Here is a 21,334-nt window from a genome sequence, read left to right as displayed (position 1 = left end):
ATGTTTAAGTCCTGTATCCATTTTGAGTTTATTTTGGTGAATGGTGTAAGTTGGTGTTCTAGTTTCATTCTTTTGCATGTGTCTGTCCAATTTTCCCAACACCATTTATTGAAGAGACTGTCTTGACTCCATTGTATATTCGTGCCTCCTTTGTCAAATATTAATTGAGCATATTGATTTGGGTTGATATCTGGGTTCTCGATTCTATTCCATTGATCTATATGTCTGTTCTTGTGCCAGTACCAGGCTGTTTTGAGAACCGTGGCTTTGTAATATAGTTTGAAGTCTGGTATTGAGATCCCTCCTACTTTACTCTTCTTTCTCAGGATTGCTGTGGCTATTCGGGGTCTTTTATTGTTCCAAATGAACTTTTGGAGAGTTCTTTCTAGGTCATTGAAGTATGCTGTTGGTATTTTAATGGGGAGTGCATTGAACCTATAGATTGCTTTAGGAAGTATGGACATTTTGATGATGTTGATTCTACCAATCCATGAACATGGTATGTTCTTCCATCTCCTTCCATCTTCCTCTATCTCTTTTTTCAGTGTCGTGTAGTTTTCTGCAAATAGGTCCTTTACTTCCTTAGTTAAATTTATTCCTAGATATCTTAATTTTTTTGGTGCGATGGTAAATGGAATTGCTTTTTTAGCCTCTGTTTCTGTAGTTTCACTGTTGGTGTATAGAAATGCCATGGATTTTTTGGCATTAATTTTGTATCCTGCTACATTGCCAAATTCATTTATTAAGTCAATTAGTTTTTTAATGGAGTCTTTTGGGTTTTTTATGTACAATATCATGTCATCTGCAAATAAAGATAACTTTATTTCTTCTTTTCCAATTTGGATGCCTTTTATTTCCTCCTCTTGTCTAATTGCAATGGCTAGTACTTCCAGTACTATGTCAAACAGGAGTGGTGAGAGTGGGCATCCCTGTCTTGTTCCTGTTCGTAGAGGGAATGGTTTTAGTTTTTGCCCATTGAGTATAATGTTGGCTGTGGGTTTATCATAAATAGCTTTTATTATGTTGAGGTATGATCCTTGTACTCCCACCTTGTTAAGAGTTTTTATCAGGAAAGGGTGTTGGATTTTATCAAATGCTTTTTCTGCATCAATTGATATGACTATATGATTTTTATCTTTCAATTTGTTAATGTGATGTATCACATTTATTGATTTGCGGATATTGTACCATCCTTGCATTCCTGGAATAAATCCTACTTGGTCATGGTGTATGATCTTTGTGATGTTCTTCTGGAGTCGATTTGCTAGAATTTTGTTGAGGATTTTGGCATCTATGTTCATGAGGGATATTGGCCTGTAATTCTCTTTCATTGAGTTGTCTTTATCTGGTTTTGGTATTAGAGTGATGCTGGCTTCATAGAAGGAGTTTGGAAGTGTTCCTTCCTCTTGTATTTTTTGGAATAGTCTGAGGAGGATAGGTTTTAGTTCTTCCTTGAATGTTTGGTAAAACTCTCCTGTGAAGCCATCTGGCCCAGGGCTTTTGTTTGCTGGAAGCTTTTTGATGACTGTTTCAATTTCTTCCCAAGTCACTGGTCTATTGAGATTTTTAGATTCTTCCTGATTGAGTTTTGGAAGTGTGTATTTTTCTAGGAATACGTCCATTTCCTCCAGGTTGTTCAGTTTGTTGGAATAGAGTTGTTCGTAGTATTTAGTAGCAATCCGTTGTATTTCGGTGGGGTCTGTTGTTATTTCACCTCTTTCATTTCTGATTTTGTTTATTTGGGTCCTCTCTCTTTGTTTCTTGGTTAGCCTGGCTAGAGGTCCATCTATCTTGTTTATCTTTTCAAAGAACCAGCTCTTGGTTTTGTTGATTTTGTGTATTGTTTCTTTGGTCTCTATGTCGTTTATCTGTGGTCTGATTTTTGTTATTTCCTTCCTTCTGCTTACACTGGGCTTTTCTTGTTGCTCTTTTTCTAACTCTTTGAGTTGTAGAGTTAGATCACTTGTTAGCCTTTTTTCTAGTTTTTTGCAATAGGCTTGTAAGGATATGAACTTCCCTCTCAAAACTGCTTTTGCTGTGTCCCATAGATTTTGGATTGTTGTGTTTTCATTGTCATTTGTTTCCAGGATGTTTTTAATTTCTTCCTTGATTTCTCTGGTAACCCAGTCCTTGTTTAATAGCATGCTGTTTAGTCTCCATGTGTTTGATTTCTTTGGATTATTTTTATTGTAGTTAATTTCCAGTTTTATGCCATTATGATCTGAGAAGATGCTTGATATGATTTCTATCTTCTTGAATTTGAAGAGACTTTGCCTATGTCCCAAAATGTGGTCTATCTTTGAGAATGTCCCATGTGCACTTGAGAAGAATGTATATTCTGTGTCTTTGGGGTGGAATGTTCTGAAGATGTCAATTCCATCTGGTCTAGTGAGTCATTTAGGATTGATATTTCTTTGCTGATTTTTTGTTTAGATGATTTGTCGAAGGGTGACAGTGGGGTATTAAAATCTCCTACTATGATTGTATTGCTATTAATCTCTCCCTTAATGTCCTCCAGCAGTTTTTTTTATGTATTTGGGTGCTCCTGTATTGGGTGCATATATATTTACCAGGGTTATTTCTTCCTGTTGGATTGTTCCCTTTAGTATTATGAAGTGGCCTTCATTATCTCTTGTTATGTCCTTCACTCTGAGATCTAATTTGTCAGATATAAGTATTGCTACCCCAGCTTTTTTTTCATTTCCATTTGCCTGGAAAACTTTTTTCCATCCCTTCACCCTCAGTCTGTGTGCATCTTTTTTTCTGAGGTGGGTTTCTTGTAGACAACAGATGTATGGGTCTTGTTTTCTTATCCAATCTGACACCCTATGTCTTTTGATTGGAGCATTTAATCCATTTACATTTAAAGTTATTATTGATAGGTACTCATTTGACGCCATTTTTATTCTATAACTGTGTTCCTTCTTCACTTCCTATTTCTTTATTTTTACAGTAGACCCTTTAGCATTTCTTGCATTGCTGGTTTGGTGGATATAAATTCCTTCAGTCTTTTTTTGTCTGTGAAGCTCCTGATTTCCCCTTCAATTTTGATTGATAGCCTTGCTGGGTACAGTATTCTTGGATTCAGACCCTTCATTTGCATGACTTTGTATATTTCATCCCATTCCCTTCTGGCCTGATATGTTTCTGTTGAGAAATCAGTTGCTAGTCTGATGGGGGTTCCTTTGTATGTCACTTTCTGTCTCTCTCTGGCTGCTTTTAAGATTCTTACTTTGTCGTTGTTGTTAGCCAATTTAATTATAATGTGCCTTGGCGTCTGTTTTCTGGGATTTATTTTGCTTGGGACTCTGCGAGCATCTTGGATTTGTGTGGGTTTTTTCTTCTCTATCTCAGGAAAGTTTTCTGTCATTATTTCTTGAAATACTTTTTCCATGTCTACCTCAGTTTCCTTTCCTTCTGGAACCCCAATTTATTCGAATATTATTTTGTTTTGTATTGTCCCAAAGCTCCCGTAGGCTCTCCTCCTGCTTTTTAATCTTTTTTTCTAGAAGCTGCTCTAATTGGGTATTTTGTTCCATCTTGTCTTCTAGCTCACTGATGCTGTCTTCTGCTTCATCTAGTCAACTCTTGATGCTTTCTATTGAGTTCTTCATGGTAGCGATGTCATTTTTCATTTCTTCTTGGTTCTTCTTCAATTCCTCATGGCTCTTCTTCATTTCCTCATGGTTCTTCCTCATTTCTTCTTGGCTATTGTCAAATTTCTCTTCCATTCTTTTTAGCCATCCTATGATCATTACTCTGAATTCTTGCTCTGGTAGGCTGCTTGCGTCTGACTCGTTTACTTCCTTTTCTGGTGATGCCTGGTTTTCTTTCACGTGCAGACTATGTTTTTGTCTCCCCATGGCCTCTCTTTTCAGGATGTCTGGTTATGTAGTGTTTCTTCCCCTCCGTTGATTTAAAGGTACAAACTACAACACTACCAGGTACAACACAAGAGGCACTTAACAGGAATATATTTACAATATTAATAACCTCCAACAAAGGTGACCACTAGAGAAAGGCAAATTGGGGGATAGGAGAGAAGGAAGAAAGGTAAAAATAAAATAAAGAAAAATTTAAAAAATAATAAATAAAATAAGTAAATAAGATAAAAAAAAAAGAGGGATAAAGAGATAGAAAAAGAAGGAAAAAGGTAATGACAAAATGAAGTTGGAAAACGGAAAAAAAGAAGGGAGAGAGAGAGAGAAAGAAAGAGAGAGAAGAAGGCGACTAAAAGAGAAATGGGAGACAAACTATATATCTGTGGAGAAAATTGCCATAGAACAACCACTGAACCCAGCCAATGCCAGTAACAATACTTGGAGATCAATACAAACTACAATATCCACTATTATTAAGTAAGGCTATGATATACAGAAGTACAAGAAACAAACAAAAACAGGATTTTTTAAAAAAAAATACAAAGCAACAATAACAACACAGGTATAAGCATAACAATTTCACTAAAAAGCATAAAAATTCACAATAATCAACCTTCACACAAACAATGAGAAAAGGATAGAGAGGAGAACCTTTTTTTTTTTTTTTTTTTTTTTAAACTAGTTAATATAGTGCAGAGAGTGATATTTATACACTTGGGTCAGGGGTTGAAACTTAGGTCTATAAGTATAGTGAGAGCTTTAGCAGGGGGTATGCAGAAAGAATAGAGGAAAAACTAAAGCAGGCAAGGGATAGGATAAACCAGAGACTAAAAGGGTAAAGTTTAGTATGAGAGTGATGGTGTAAAGGTCAAGTTGAGAAAGGGTTGAATGATGATATAGTAGAGATTAAAATAGAATGAAGGTTACTCCCAATGTAAAATAAAGAAAAAATAAAATGGTAGTGGAGAGGGGGAAAAAAAAAAAAAAAAAGGAAAAAGAAACAAAAATTGCAAAATAGCAGTAGTAATAGTGATGAAAGAGATTGAAAAATGGAATAATTGAAAAGGTAAAATCAAGTAAGGAAAAAAGAAAAAAAAATTCGTTTCTTAAGTAAAAGATGAAAAAAATGAAAATTAAATAAAAGATTAAAAGCTGAAAATAAAATAAAGAATGGCAAAATTAGTATAAAAATGACCAGTAGTGGTCACTCACTTCCTCTGTTATTGTATTCGGCATGCCTGATTCACGTTGCAGACAGACTTGCAGTTCCCAGCATTCCACTGCACCTCAGTTTTGTAAGGTAATCCTTAATTTTAAGTAGGCTATATCTTAGTTATTTGTGTCCATTTATTTTTGATTAATAAAAAGAAAAAAAAAAAAAAGCAGTTTGTAATTCAATTCTTAGGTGTCAGTGTTTCTGGTTTGACCTCCCAGTCCTTTTGGTTGCTCTGGCCTTCTTTCTCTATGGCTCTAGCTGGTAGAGTGCCAACTGGCTTCCAGACTATCTCTAAAGCTCCGATCCCTTGTTTCCAGGAAGGCAATTTCCCTGGATAAGCCCAACGGAGCAGTCCTTCCCTAGTTTTCAGAAGCAAGGGGGTGAAAGGGGTCAGGCACCAAGGTTTCCAGATGATTCGCCCTTGTCGGGACAGCCGCGATTCTTAACAATCTGTCCCGTGTCCCCTGGCGTTTTTTAAAAAAGTTCCAGATTAAGCCAAACCCAGCACTGGGTGTCCCAGGCAGAATTCTCACTGCAGCCTTCTTTGGGCTCGCAGGTCAGCGCAGGCGGCAGCACCGCGCTGGCGGCTATAGTGGGGGGCGGGGCCTTGCCGGAGCTCAGTGGCTACCGTCACTGCCTGCGCCGCGGGACCCAGATCCCTCAAGTTTTCCCTGCAAACTCTGACCTTTCCGTGGGTGACTGAAGAACTCCCTTGAAACCAAGTGTTTGCGCCGATTGGGCTGTCTCAGCTACTCGAAGGTCTCCGCCGCTGTGGGTTTTTCCAGGCTTCAGAGAAGCTCTTCCTTTTCTGGTAAGATGGCTCAGCCTTCTCTCCAAGCCCGGAGCTCCGGGAGAGCCGTGGCGGTGGCCGCAGTGCTGGCCGGTTGGTCAGGAAATCCTGTCCAGCGGACTTTTTCTTACCCTTCTTGAGATTTCCGCTGTCCCTCTGCCAATCGTAAGTCCTTTTTTTTTTTTTTTTTTTTTAATGTATATTTATTGATTTCAGAGAGGAAGGGAGATGGACAGAGAGATACAAACATCAAAGAGAATCATTGATTAGCTGGCTGCCTCCTGTATGCTCCCCATTGCCTGCCTGATTGAGCCTGCAACCCCGGGCATGTGTTCTTGACCAGAATTGAACCCCTAACCCTTTGGTCTGCAGGACAATGCTCTATCCACTGAGCCAAACGAGCCAGGACTACATATAAGTTCTTTGGTTAATCTCTTCCCACAACCCCCCCCCCTCCCCCCCATACCCACATTCCCTCTGAGGTTCATCTGTTCCATATTCCATGCCTCTGGTTCTATTTTATTCATCAGTTTATTTTGTTCATTAGATTCTTTGTTCATTTATTTTTAGATTCAATTGTTGATAGATAGGTATTTGTCATTTCATTGTTCATATCTTTTATTTTTCTTCTTCCTCTTCAAGAATCCCCTTCAATATTTTGTTGTGGTTGTTGTTGTTTAAATTTCTTTATTGATTAAGGTATCATATATTTGTCCTCATTCCCTCATTCCCATCCCAAACCCCTCCCCACGCATGCCTCGGCCCCCCTGTTGTCCTTGACTACTGGTTAGGCTCATACGGATGCACACAAGTCCTTTAGTTGATCTCTCCCTTTTATCCCCAGCTTCCCCCAACCCTCTCTCTGAGTTCCGACAGTCTGATCCATGCCTCCTTGTCTCTGGGTCTATTCTTATATGTTGTTCATCCTTCAGCATTTCATGTAATACTAGTTTGGTGGTAATGAACTCTTTTAGGTTTTTGTGTTTTTTTTTTGACAGTGAATCTCTTTATCTGACCTTTAATTCTAAATAAGAGCTTTGCTGGGTAGAATAATCTTGGTTGTAGGTACTTGTTATTCATCACTTTGAATATTTCTTGCCATTCCCTTCTGGCCTGCAAAGTTTTTTTGTTTTGTTTTTTAAATATATTTTATTGATTTTTTTACAGAGAGGAAGGGGAGAGAGATAGAGAGCTAGAAATGTCGATGAGAGAGAAACATTGACCAGCTGCCTCTTGCACACCCCCTACCGGGAATGTGCCCGCAACCAACGTACATGCCCCTGACCGGAATCGAACCTGGGACCCTTCAGTCCCCAAGCCGACGCTCTATCCATTGAACCAAACCGGTCTTGGCAGTCCTCTTTTAATAGTTTGCCTAGCTATTCTATTTGTTCTGGTAGTCTTCAAATCAGAATAACAGTAATCATTCCAACATAACACTAGACATAGAATATTATCCTATACTAGAGAATCGGTGTATGAAATTTATGCATGGTGGAGGGAGGGAAAAAGGGTCCTTCAGCCCAGCCTGCACCCTTGCTTTCCAGAACCCCTCAAGGGATGTCCGACTGCCTGTTGATTGCCCCTATCTGCCTGCCTGATTGCCTCTAAACACTCGCCTGCCTGATCACTCCTAACTGTTTGCCTGCCTGCCTGATCACCTCTAACCACCTCTTCCTGCCTGCCTGATCACCTCTAACCACTCTACCTGCCTACTTGATCATCTCTAACCACCTCTGCCTGCCTTCCTGATTGCCCCAAACTGCTTGCCTGCCTGATTGCCCCTAACCACTCCCTGCCTGCCTGTTCACTCTTAACTGCTTACCTGCCTGCCTGATCATCTCTCACCATGCCTGCCTGCCTGCCTGATTGCCCCGAACCACCTCTCCCTCAGCCCCTTTCTCCACAGCTTCATTTGGAAGGATGTCTGGAAGGTCGTTCAGCTGTTTGGTCTAATTAGCATATTATGCTTTTATTATTATAGATAGTCTAGAACTGACAGAATTTGCTAACAGGCAGAAATTCCTGGGTGGTCATCCAAAAGGTTATTGAGGATTTTGTTAATAGCCTGTTAAATTGAATGAGTATCTATAGGAAAAAACAACTAATACTAATTTCTAGATTATCTTGTTATGTAAGCTCTTTATATAGTCTAATGCAGTGGTCGCCATCCTTTTGGACCTCAGGGACCACCGGATGGTGACCCTGTGTTCTAGTGGCATAAGGCATATTTGAAAATGAAGCCATTGTGACACGCTGGCACATAATAGGTAATCAAATACTTGTGATTTTTATTGCTCACTATGGACAACATATCACAATGGCTTCCTTTTTATCCAACTGTAGGTTTTCAATTCAGTTCAATATTGAATAATTGAATTAGCTAAACCTGTTAACTGTTGTTCACTCTTGAGTCTCAGAGATATTGTAAATTTCTCCCATGAGTTGAATAAACAGAAAGTAGACAAACATCTGTAATGTTTGATGATGTCTTTACATCATAAAACTCATTGTTAGCTCCATGACGGCAGGTACGTTTGCTGCTTGTTTGCTGCTATTTGTATGCACCCTATAAACAGTTGAATGTGATTCAGAGTGCTTGTCTCGGAACTATGCCCATTTTTAGCCAGTGTTGGCTGACAATCAGATGCTGCTCTAATTATTCTCTGGCCTGTCTTATCTTTTCTATTAGTGCCATATTTTATGTATTTTTAAGAAAAGTGTTAATATATATAGCTAACATTTATTAAGCACAATTGCCATGTGCTGGACACTGTGCAGAGTGCATTATTTCCATAGACAGTTCTCACCAGTGAATCCGCAGTGTCTTGTTACTGGTCCTATCCCCATTGTGCAGGTGAGGCTGAGAGAATAAGCAAGCTAATTGCAGACACCTATGGTAGTCTTGAACTCTAGGTCTTTCTCCTGCCCTCCTTTAAAAATAAAAACATTAAAAATTTTTATTGCACAGAACATATTTTTTTTTTTTTAAGATATGGTATAGAGCACTATTAACATTTAGGTTTTATGTTGTTTTTAGCCACAATTGATAATTACTAGTAACTTTTAGTTGAAACCACATATTTGACTAAAAGTGTTTATGTATGTATGAATGTGACTTACTCTTAAATAACCATGCTTTTAAACATATATTTTAGTCCTTACCTAAGGACTAAGTTAGTTGGAGCATTGTCCTGTATACACAAAGGTGGCTAAGTTAGTTGGAGCATTGTCCCATATACCCAAAGGTTATGGGTTCAATCCCTAGTTGGTGCTATGTTATTTTCTAAAGTTGCTTGAAATCTTAATTAAAATATTAAAATTTGCAGGAATTAAACTTATGCCATAAAGAAAAAGAGAGACTGAGTGATGAGCTCCTTATTAGATCAGACTTGGAAACTGTTGTTCATCAGCTTGAACAAGAAAACCAAAGACTTAACAAAAAAATGGAAAGTTTTGGAGTTACAGGTAAAATATAAAATGTTGGTAACTTAAAAAGTGATTGTGATTATTTTTCTTAGGAGATTATCTTTCATTCATTCAATAAATACTTTTAAAGAGTGCTTGCTATATAATCGACACTGTAGGTACAATAGAATATCACTCTCCCTCAAGGACCTTGCAGAATTCTTTTTATTTTGACTAGCTAGTATAGGAAACCATGCTTGAATAGTTTCCAGTAGAATTCTATCCTTCTTTGAGGCAGAACAATCATAGAATGTACTAGGACCAAAGGGAAGATTATTCTAAAAGTGAAAAATTAAAGAACAGAATCTTTGTAAGGAAGTGCAGTTGTATCTCCTTAAGTACACACACACACACACACACACACACACACACACTTGAAATAGGCTACCTTTCTGCCAGGTACCAGTCCTAAATGTGGTTTTTAAAGGAACGTGTAAGAATTCATATATTTATTTATTCATTCATTAGACAAATGTTTATGAGCCTGCTGTGTGCCAGGTTCTTGTTTTGGGTACTGGCATATATGATGGTAAACAAGATACACAAGGTCCCTGCTCTTGTGGAGTCTTTGTTCTAGTTAGTGAGACAGACTAGTATTTGTTTCTCTAAGTAATAGCACATAAATAATGAGATTAATTTCTCTCCTTTCTTCTCAATATTTACTTCTTTGATATCTAGCAGTTATAAGTGATATATAAAACAGTTAATTTTTAGTAGCTTGCATTTCAAACGTTATTGATATATTTATTTGGCTAGTTACACATTTTAAATGCAACTTTTAATATTTAACTATGTTCTTTTTTCAGAAAGAGAACTTACTTTGGAAGTTGAGAGGATGAGGCTAGAGCATGGAATAAAACGTCGAGACAAATCACCTTCTCGTTTAGATACATTTCTGAAAGGTATAGAAGAAGAACGAGATTTTTATAAGAAAGAGCTAGAAAAACTCCAGTATATAATACAGAGAAGATCTTGTTCTGCAAATTATTCTGCACATGAAAAACCTTCAACATTTAAAATGCTAGAAAAGGTAATATCTCTTTATCAGAGTAATTGATAAGGGAAGAGAGTATATTTTTGAACAAACTTCTGGTTTATTACTGTATTAAGTATAACATTATTATTAAATATTAAATTAAATGTCATTCATACTTTAAAAATTTTTTAATTTTGATTTTTGTTTTCTTCCATTACCTATACTGTGGAAACACTGCATTAATTAGGAAAGCTGCTTAAGAACAAAGCGTGATATACTGATTCCTGGGGGAAAATGTAAAGACAATATGAATAGCTCATTACGTATATGGGAAAAGTATAAGGGCATCTGGGCTTCCAGAAACTGGAACCAGGAACTCATGCCACTGGACATTTCTTCTCTTTCTAACCTTTACGTCCGTATCAGCTGCATTTTCTCTTAGATAAGAGTGAACTTTGTCCACATGGCAGGCAACATGGCTTCATGTCATTCCCTGCCTCGGACTAGTCAGAAAGGTGGATCACACTGTACAGAGCAGGCATCTTCCACGTAATCACACAACAGGAGAAAGTAAGTCCAAGTGGGTACCAGGCAGATCTTCCTATTAGCACTACAACCACTTTCATAAGGTGGTAGTCTAAAGATGTAAATTAGGTAAAGCTAATATGATTTATGAGAGGTTAAAACCACAGTGTCTATTTTAGATCTTAATTATTTTCATTGTTTTATGAATATGTGAATTTTTAAAAAATATATATTTTATTGATATTTTATTGATATTTTACAGAGGGAGAGGGATAGAGAATTAGAAACATCAATGAGAGAGAAACATCGATCAGCTGCCTCCTGCACACTTCCTACTGGGGATGTGCCTGCAACCAAGGTACATGCCCTTGACCAGAATCGAACCTTGGATCACTGAGTGCTCTATCCACTGAGCCAAATCAGGGAAAGTATGTGAATTCTTTAGATTTTTCTTTATTTTTTAAGCTTTGGAGCTAGAGGAGTCCCATATACTTGTATTACCCTAAAATTGCTACACTCTAGATAAATTAGGAAAAGTTAGGAGTGAAGTTATTCAAACTCAAAACATTTGATTTCAGACTTGGCTGAATTGGCCATGTCTATCATCTTTTTCCTAAAGATCCTGTCAATTGTCAAGAGGTTTTAAGATTAGACTTCAGCTTTTGACCTCATTGGCTAATGACTGAATTTGATTTACAGGTGTTAGTATACACACTATTTTATGTTATCTATTATAAGCAGAATGAATTAGTGGAAAAATACAATTTGAATTAATTTATGTCCTTTTGAAATCTCCACTTGTACATAAGGCTCCTAAAAAGTAACTACTGAATTGATCCCCTTCATTGTGTTTGAGAATCTTTCACAAAAATGGTTGATTAACTTAAGTATTTATTAAATAGAACTAATCAGGGGTCTTCAAACTACGGCCCGCGGGCCACATGCGGCCCGCAGAGGAGTCTGATCCAGCCCGCCAGGTTTTTTGGGCAGTGAGCGCAGCCGAGGTGTTACAGTAGGAATTAGTAGTTCATATAGTCCGGCCCTCCAGCTCTCTGAGGGACCGTGATCTGGCCCCCACTTTAAAAAGTTTGAGGACCCCTGAAGTAGATAATGATTTTAAAGCTTTTAACCTAAATATTCCATTCAGTTGCTTGGTATGATTCACAACTGAAAGACAGATGAGAGATTATGGTAAAGTACTGGTAAAATCAGGCGAGACTTTTTTCCCCTTCAACTTATTTACTGTCTTGAAATATTCTAATGTTACCCAACATGGAAAAATAATTTACTTTCCAAAGTTTAGGAGTTGATGTGTTCAGAGCATTTTAGAGTTGCAATAATAAATTGGAGGCATAATAGGGAAGTGGGTATGTACACTATTGAAACGGGTGGAGTGTAAGACAGTTGTGAGTGCTGGGAACTGCGGAGTGCAGCCCCACTCTTGTTCCCAGGAGTTACAACTGTAAGTTTTTAATATCTGCTTTATTGGAAAATTTAGGTACTTTTCTTTGGATTACAGTAAATCAGAAAAATTACTGACATTTTAAAAATCAGTGATCTTTGTCAGCAGTACCCTTGTTGATTCTCTGTTGTCTGTATAGAGGGCAGGCACTGTCCCCTTTCACCATGGTTCCAACTGCAAGTTTTGAGTTTAGTGTAGTGGACAGTGCTTTGAAGTTAAAGACCTGATAAAAGTTGTAACTCCACAAAATGGCTTTATGAACTTGGACAAGTTGCCTGATTTCATGGAACTCCAGTTTTGTCATTTGCAAAGTTAGGACAGTAACTAAAATCTCTTGTGAAGATAATATGAGGTAATTTGCATAAGGGTCTAGCATAAAATATAGTTCTTAATAAATGTTTCATTTCCTCACTATTTGCTGGTTCAAAGCAAATTGGGTATAGGTCGAAAGTCACGTTCAGTTCAACAGATAAATACTGAGGCTCTAGAGATAAAAGGTAAAGATATAGTTCTTATCCTCATAAGCTTGAACACTCTGCGTGTGTGTGTGTGTGTGTGTGTGTGTTGAAAACAGTGGAGTGATAAAAGGGAGTTATTAATAATTATATATTAACACAAATATAAATGTGTTTTGATGAAGAAAGAATACAGGAAAGATTCAGAAGGCTGTGAGAAATATAGAGATCTAAATTAGATTGGAGAATTTGGAAGGACTCCTTAGAGAAAGTGACATTTAAGCTGAGATGTAGATAATAATGAAAATACACTGTCAAATCCTTTTTCACTGAGTGCTTTTCTGAAATCTGTGCTGACCACCTCCTTTCTGTGAGATATTTTTATTTAGGTTACAGATTTTCTTTTATAGTTATTTAAGCCTGGAGTCCTCAAATCCTAATCTGCTTTTGTCCTGTAAGACATTTTATCCTTTAAAGGTATATATATATATATATATATATATATATATATATATATATATATATATATATATATATAATTATTTATTTATTATTTATTTATTTATTTATTTATTATTTTTATTTTATTTTATATTTTTTACTGTGCATTTTCAAATATAGACTTTAAAAATTTGAATTGTCTTGATTAATAATTGGTCTACCCATTTATGTCTCTTCGGTGGGCTATGCTACTACCCACAGGACAGAGAAATGATTTGGAGTATGTCAGAACGTTTCACATATGATTTACACCTTAGGACATACACATCTTTTTACTTGCGAGGAGTTGATTTAGGGTGCATTGGCAGAGTTTGCAGTGAGGTCACCGATATGAGCTTTGGTGTAGATTGAATTTAGGAGAAGGACTTGGATTCCATAGTTTTATAGGATTCTAGAAGTCTGGCAAAATTTTATTTAAATGTGCACAATAAAGCTAATAACTCTCTCCACTTAATATACAGAGAGGGCATCTTCTCCAGAAGCACATGAGTGCTCCTGATCTGCCAACAGTAGGAGCAAGGGGCGTGAAGCATTGCTGCCATTATACCCAGCTGTGATGGGTCATCTCATTACATACTTTAGTTACCATCACTGGAAATAACTCCAGGAGAGTGACAGTTGAAGCATTGGATAAGATCTGATCAAATAGTATCATTAGCAACTGGGTCTCTTCCTGGGAACTTGAAGGCCATGAAACTTGTCCAAATACTGCCAACACTTCTATCTCCTATCATTAAAGATTAAAAATCATGTTCCTTAATTACATTATAGGAACTTGTGGGTTTTTTTTTTGTCTGTTAGCATCTTTCAGTCAATCTTATCACCAGCATCCTTGTAACAACCTTGTGGTGGTAATTATAACAAATGATAACTTCTGTTTTTAAATTATGTTGCAGGGTGATTACAATTCTGAAATTCATCTGGTCACAAGAGAAAGAGATGAACTTCAACATATGCTGGAAAGATTTGAGAAACATATGGAGGATATACAGGCCAATGTTAAATTATTGACAGCAGAAAGAGATAAACTAAGTGTTTTATATCATGAAGTAAGAACTTTTTATAATTAAGCCAACAGATTACACAGAAATAGTTAACTATAGTGGAACCAGCAGTGTATGTTCTTTAAATTATCGTAATATATGGACCTTGTGGTATTTCTTCATAATTAAAATTGTAAATAGTAGTTTCTACTGTGCTCCTGTTCCTAAAGCAAAGATTTCTATTTTTTCATATTTATTCTTCCTCTTTTCTCGCCTGTCAGTTCAGTTAATCTACTTCTAGACTGACTTTGAGTCAAGTTAATCCTTGAGATGCATACATGTTGAGATATGTTTGTCAAACAGTGGGTAGCAGCCATTATTGGGACTTATTAGATATTAAGGACTTAGGCACTAATGAGGAAACTTTAGGGAAGAGGGAATCTGTACAGCTTGGCCCAGTTGCAAAGCCTCAGTTGTCAGAGGCTAAAGTAAGTCTGAGCAAAGCATGGTATCTGCTACCTAAGTTTATTCCCATATCAGTCTCCCATGAAATCTTGCTACTTCAAGATATGGGAGAAGGACATGCAAGTTAAAAGGTCAATTTGTAAAGTTGTTTTCTTTTTTGGAACTTTCTTAGGATTCTACACTACAAATTGATCCATTGGCTTAGATTTCAGCTTTCTTAGGTCTGCTTAATTAATTACTAGCTATCCATCTGCTAACTGGTTTCTAAAATTTTGTGCCTGAAACTTCCCTCCATCTCCTTGTCTTCTTCTTATTATTTCTTTAATCCTTTCACACTCATATTCTGGGGATTTGGAAAGAGAGCAAAGGTAGCATGTGTTTAGCTTGCCTCCCCCCCATCCCCCCCCCTTTTTTTTTAACTGGGAGCATATTCAGAGTGTTTTTTATTTATTTATTTATATCTTTTAATTCTTTAAGGCTCAGGAAGAATTATCTTCACTAAGACAAGAATCCAGCCAAAGCATAGTCTCCCATAATGTTAGTCTGATGGAAAAGGAAAAAGGAGTTGCAATATCTGATTTAAGAAGGGTTATAGCAGAAAAGGAAGCTTTAAAGGACAAGTTAAAAGTAAGTAATATGATTGACTTATTTTTGAAAGGCAATTTATTAAGAAAAAGGGAGGTCTTTCTATATGTTTTTCTGTGAAGTGACTATTATGTACAACTAGATCAGGAAATGTACAACTAGAATGTACAACTAAATTCAAACAATGTTTTTGTATGGCCTTAGAGCTAAGAGTGGTGGTTACATTTTTAAGTCATTGGAAAGTTATCAAAAGAAGAAAATTTATGACAACTGAAATTTTTGAAATTCAAATTTCATTATTGGTAAATGTTGTTAGAATACGGTGCTCATTCATTTGCATGTTCTATGTGGCCTTTTTTTTTTTCTGCAATGGCAGAATTTAGTAATTACAACAGAAACTATGTTTCTGGCTTATAAGGCTGAAAATACTTATCTGGTTCTTTATAGAAGACTAGATACCCAGTGCACGAAATTCATGCATGGGTAGGGTCCCTAGGCTTGGCCCATGATCAGGGCCAATCAGGTTCCCCGCCTCCCGCCGCCTCCTTTCCACCTCCGGTGCACTGGCCTCCCTGCTTCCTTCTTCCCCTACTCCCTCAGTGCCTTGCCACTGCCTCTGGTCACCTGCCGTGTTCTGTGCCACCCCCTGGTGGTCAGTGCATATCATAGCAAGTGATTGAACTCCCTCAAAAGAAACCATTTATACATTATCAGCTGCTCTTCCATTTCCCCCATCCTCAGTCAGAGGCAACCACTAATCTACTTTCTTTTTTTTTTTTTTTAATATATTTTATTGATTTTTTACAGAGAGAAAGGGAGAGAGATAGAGAGCTAGAAACGTCGATGAGAGAGAAACATCGACCAGCTGCCTCCTGCACACCCCCTACCCGGGATGTGCCTGCAACAAATGTACATGCCCTTGACCGGAATCGAACCCGGGACCTTTCAGTCCAATTTATCTGTTTTGTTGTTCATGTTTTTTTATGTCATATCTAGGGGCAGTCTTATAATTCCTTATATAATACGTTAATACATATGAAGCAAGTACTCAGCATATAATAAGAACTCAGTATTAGCTGTTAATGTTACTATTATGGTTTACTTCCAAAAAAATGTTATTGAGTTAATGTTTAGAAATTAGCAGCTAAAATTAGGGAATAAGAACATTTAAGCATTATTAGGGTAGTCTCTATATCAGAAAATTGCAGTTAAAGTTTTAACTTGAGAGAATCCAAGATGGCGGCATAGGTAACACCTAACTGCAGCCTCACACAACAATTTCAATAAAATACAACTAAAATACAAAATGGACATTACTCAGAACTACAGGAAAGTCAACTGACGGGGAATTCTGTAACGAGAAGGAAAGAGGAAACCAGAAGGAAAATCAGAGGAGCTATAAAAGCCTGAGGTGCGGAGAGGACGGAGCTGGAGAGGAGTGGGAGGCTGAGTGCCTGGCTGGCGTTCCCTAGCGGGAAGGAGATAAAAGCTCCAGACTGTGCTGAACCCCAGTTCTGACAGCACTGAACCCCAGTTTTAGGCATGACCCTGGGGACCCTGGCTCATACAGAGGGAGCCTGGGCTGTTAGGAGGAATCTCAGGGGAGCGGCGAAAGGCAGAGCCCTTGGAGGCGTGCACATTACGCGCAGAGGACGGAACGTTGACTCTGCTGCTAGATTTCCCTAGTGGAAAGGAGACAAAAGCTCTGGACTGTGCTGAGCCCAGTTCCGACTGCACTGAACCCCAGTTCTAAGCCAGACCCTGGGGACCCAGGCTCATACAGAGGGAGCCTGGCCTGTAAGGCGGAAACCCAGGGGAGCGGCGAAAGGAAGTCCTGGAGGCGCGCACATTGCGCGCAGAGAACGAGCTGTTGACTGTGCTGCTGGATTGCCCTAGTGGGAAGGACACAAAAGCTCCAGGCTGCTCTGAACCCCACTTCCAACCCCACTTCCAACTGAACTGAACCCCAGTTCCGGGCTCATTGGGGGAGAGCCTAGACTGTTTGGTAGCAGGCGAAACTCGAGGGCACCTTTCTCTCAGAGGTGCTTGCAACGAGTACTGAAGGACCCTGAGGAATACTGAGACTCAGGAGCCTTATAGGGCGTGGCTGATGGAAGCCAAGGCTGTAGGCTCCACCCTGAAACTCCGCCCCATCCAAGCTGAACACAGAGACTTTTAAGGCTACCAACTCAGGAAAGCTGCGAAAATGCCCAGACAAGGAAACAGATCACAAACGAAAGAAATGGAGAATAAAAAGCGACTGGATATAGAGTTCAAAACCACGCTTAAAAGATTTCTCAAGAATTCCCTAGAAAAGGCCGATAAGATCTATGAGGATATGAAAAGGGATCAACAAGAAATAAGGGATCAACACGAAATAATAAGGGATCAACAAGAAACAAAGAATACATTGTCTGAAATAAAAAATATTATACAGAGTCCTAAAAACAGAATGGAAGATCTCAAGAATCAAGTCAAAGATTTGGAACATAAAGAGCCAGAAGACCCTCCTCCGCAGAAGCAAGAAGACAAGAGAATCCAGAAAGTTGAAGATAATGTATGAAACCTCTGGGACAACTTCAAATAAACCAACATCAGAATTATGGGGTCCCAGAAGAAGAGAGAGAGCAAGATACCGAAAACGTACTGAAAGAAATTGTGACAGAAAACTTCCCCCACCAGGTGAAAGAATTAGACCTACAAGTCCAGGAAGCGCACAGAACCCCAAACAAAAGGAATCCAAAGAGGACCACACCAAGACACATCATAATTAAAATTCCAAGAGCAAACGACAAAGAGAGAATATTAAAAGCAGCAAGAGAGAAACAGGTAGTTACCTATAAAGGAGCACCCATACGATTATCAGCTGATTTCTCAACAGAAACTATGCAGGCCAGATGGGAATGGCAAGAAATATTCAAGGTGATGAATAGCAAGAACTTACAGCCAAAAATAATCTACCCAGCAAAGCTATCACTCAGAATCGAAGGCCAAATAAAGAGCTTCACTAATAAAAAAAAGGTAAAGGAGTTCATCACCACCAAACCAGAATTTTATGAATTGCTGAAGGGGGTTCTTTCGGAAGAGAAAGAAAATAAAGATAAAAATTATGAACAACAAATCTATCAATAAGTGAATCTGAAAACCAAGGGAATTAAAAAACCTGATGAACAATATTAATTGTTCAATATAATAGAATCAGAGATATGGAAGGGGTGTGGACTGATGATTCTCAGGAAAAAGAGGAGTGGGAGGTGTGGGAAGAGACTGAACATAAACTGTGCACCTATGGATGAGGACAATGGGGGTGGGGAAAGGGTAGAGGGTGGGGTAGGAACCTGGTGGAGGGGGCAAAAAATGAGGAACTTTTGTAATAATATGAACAATAAAGGTTTATTTAAAAAAAAAAAGTTTTAACCTGAAAGAATATTTTCAATTTGCATCTTTTGGAATACTACCTTCCCCAAGTAATCCTATATAATAAAAGCCTAATATGCTAAGTGTCTTGTCGTCTGGTCGGCCATTCAATTAATCCTACCTAATAAAAGAGTAATATGCAAATTAACCGTCACCCCACTACACCCACAAGCCATGCCCACCAGCCAATCAGAGCTAGTATGCAAATAAATCTAACCAAGATGGCTACGGCCACAGAGAGCAGGAAGGAGGCTACAAAGTTTCAATTATAGAAGGTACATAAGACCCAATAGAAATGCCTGCCGGCCATGGAGTGAGCAGGAGGCTTAGCTCTGCCCCAGGCTACAAAGTTTCAATTGTAGAAGGTAAATAAATTCCAGATACCAGGGCCTCAGCTTGGGTTGCCAGGTCATTTGCAGGGGCTGGCCTGCAAACGACCACAGGCCCCCTCACCCAGCCCACCCCATACCCCAAGGAAGCCCCCACCCTGGTACACACTTCAGGGCAAACCAGCTGGCCCCCACCTGCGCACCAGTCCTCTATCCTATCTAATAAGAGAGTAATATGCAGATTGGCCATCACTCTAACACAATGTGGCTGCCTCCATGTAGTCAAAGATTCAGCCCCTATGTAGAAACAAGATGGCCAGCAGGGGAAGGCAGTTGGGAGGCAACAGGCCTACAAGGGAGGATAGTTGAGAGGGACCAGGCCTGCAAGGGAGGGCAGTTGGAGGCGATCGGCCCTGTAGGGGAGGACAGTTAGGGGTGGTCAGGCTGGCAGAAGTGGGAAGTTGGGGCCAAACAGGTTGGCAGGGGAGCAGTTAGACATCAATCAGACTGGTATGGGAGTGGTTAGGGGTGATCAGGCTGGCAGGCAGAAGCGGTTAGGGGCAATCAGGAAGGCAGGCAGGCGAGCAGTTGGAAGCCAGCAGTCCTGGATTGTGAAAGGGATGTCTGACCCCGTGGGATCAGGTCTAAAAAGGCAGTTTAACATCCCTCAAGGGGTCCCAGATTGGAGAGAGTGTACCCCCACACCCTGTGCACGAATTTAGTGCACCAGGCCTCTAGTAGTATCTATAGTAGGGGTGTCGAACTCAATCAGAGAAGGGGCCAAAATCTAAAATCCAGCCTAAATCGCGGGCCGAATGGTTTACTGAACAGTCATAAACTGACAATGTCATAAACTGACAGCGGGGTGCAGTGATGACAGCGCGGTGCGGGCCACATTGCAAGGCCTGGCGGGCTGGATTTGGCCCGAGGACCTTGTGTTTGACACATGTGATCTATAACATCAAGACTTCATACCTTGTATTCACTACTGTATTTTTAATATCTTACTCATTGCTTATATATAGTATGTACTCAATTGTGGTTGAACGATTTAATAAATTAAAAAATACAAACAGCACAGTGACTTTTTTTTTAATCCTCACCCGTGGATATTTTTTCCATTGCTTTTTAGAGACAATGGGAGGGAGAGAAGAAGAGAAGAATAGGGAATAGTAGAGAGAAAAACATGGATGTTGAAGAGACACATTGATTGGTTGCCTCCCGTAGGCATCTGAGCAGTGCTAAGGACCAAACCTGCAACCCAAGTATATACCCTTGACCAGGAATCGAACTCTCGAACTTTTGGTTCTAGGGCTGACACTCCCGCCACTGAGCAACCCCAGCCAGGGCCACAGTGACTTTTTCAACCAAATATATAATCAAACATCAAATGTCTATTTTTAATGAATAGTGTGGATAGAAGTATGAATCACACTAGAAAAATCACACTAAAAAAATCTCAGAAAACACCAACTTAGATTACTTGTCCTAGACTTAGCATCAGCAAGAATTGGATAAGGTAATATAACCCCCAAAATATCACTTGTTTTTACTGTTGACCAGCTTATTCTGGAATCTCTAGTGGCTTTCATAGTGTTGTAGTATTCTGTTTCCTGTCTCTCTCTGATCTCATTTTTATTTTCCTTACACTCTGTTCTCAGGACATACTCCTGAATATACTTAACCTGCTGTTTCTTTTCCTGTTACAGTTATGCTAATGAATCAATCTATATAAATTTTTAGAAATGAATTTATGCCAATCTGTGTCTTCTGTCACAATCACACATGGAGGTAGAGTTGTTACTGTTTTTATCAACCAAAAGCATCGTGTGTTTTTTCATGTCTATTTATTTCCTTTCTAAAACATTTTATTATTTAAAAAAAAAAAAGTAGAATAGTACTGGATACTTGCATTGCTTACTTCTGTAATTTTGTTGTATTATCTAATGTGCATAAACATGTTTTATAAAATTCTCTTTCAGAGTTTTGAGGAAATGAGTCTTTTTGGAAAATCAGAATTTGAGAAAACTATTGAACATTTAACATATGTTAATCACCAGGTAATTTATCAAATTGGATTTGGGGTATATTGTGTTGTGTGAATGACTATGTTAATTATAGTTTTAATATACTGTATATTTTTGATATTACAAAGTAGTATGATGCTAGAGCAGCGGTATAAAAATGATAGACTCTGTACTCCGAAGACTGATTACTTGGGTCCAAATCCCTGTCTATTACCTATTACCTGTAAGCAGTATTTAAACTTTCCATTCCTCAA

The 21,334-nt window shown here is 38.5% G+C and overlaps 1 protein-coding gene across 3 annotated transcripts in view; it reads left to right on the top strand.

Moving 5' to 3' along the window:
• CEP135 (centrosomal protein 135) overlaps positions 1-21,334 on the top strand; it is an 82,541-nt gene that overhangs the window by 28,185 nt on the left and 33,022 nt on the right. For all 3 annotated transcript variants that reach the window (XM_084899176.1, XM_084899174.1, XM_084899175.1), the window contains 5 exons: positions 9,217-9,355; positions 10,162-10,385; positions 14,171-14,323; positions 15,200-15,349; positions 21,036-21,113. In XM_084899176.1, the coding sequence (XP_084755302.1) occupies positions 9,217-9,355; positions 10,162-10,385; positions 14,171-14,323; positions 15,200-15,349; positions 21,036-21,113 (744 nt within the window). The remainder of the gene's footprint in view (positions 1-9,216; positions 9,356-10,161; positions 10,386-14,170; positions 14,324-15,199; positions 15,350-21,035; positions 21,114-21,334) is intronic.

Source organism: Pipistrellus hanaki (assembly GCF_964339955.1).
Source record: "Pipistrellus hanaki genome assembly, chromosome: 1".
NCBI classification, from domain to species: domain Eukaryota; kingdom Metazoa; phylum Chordata; class Mammalia; order Chiroptera; family Vespertilionidae; genus Pipistrellus; species Pipistrellus hanaki.
The sequence above is the reverse complement of the archived record's forward strand: the minus strand, read 5'-3'. Positions and strand labels throughout refer to the sequence as shown.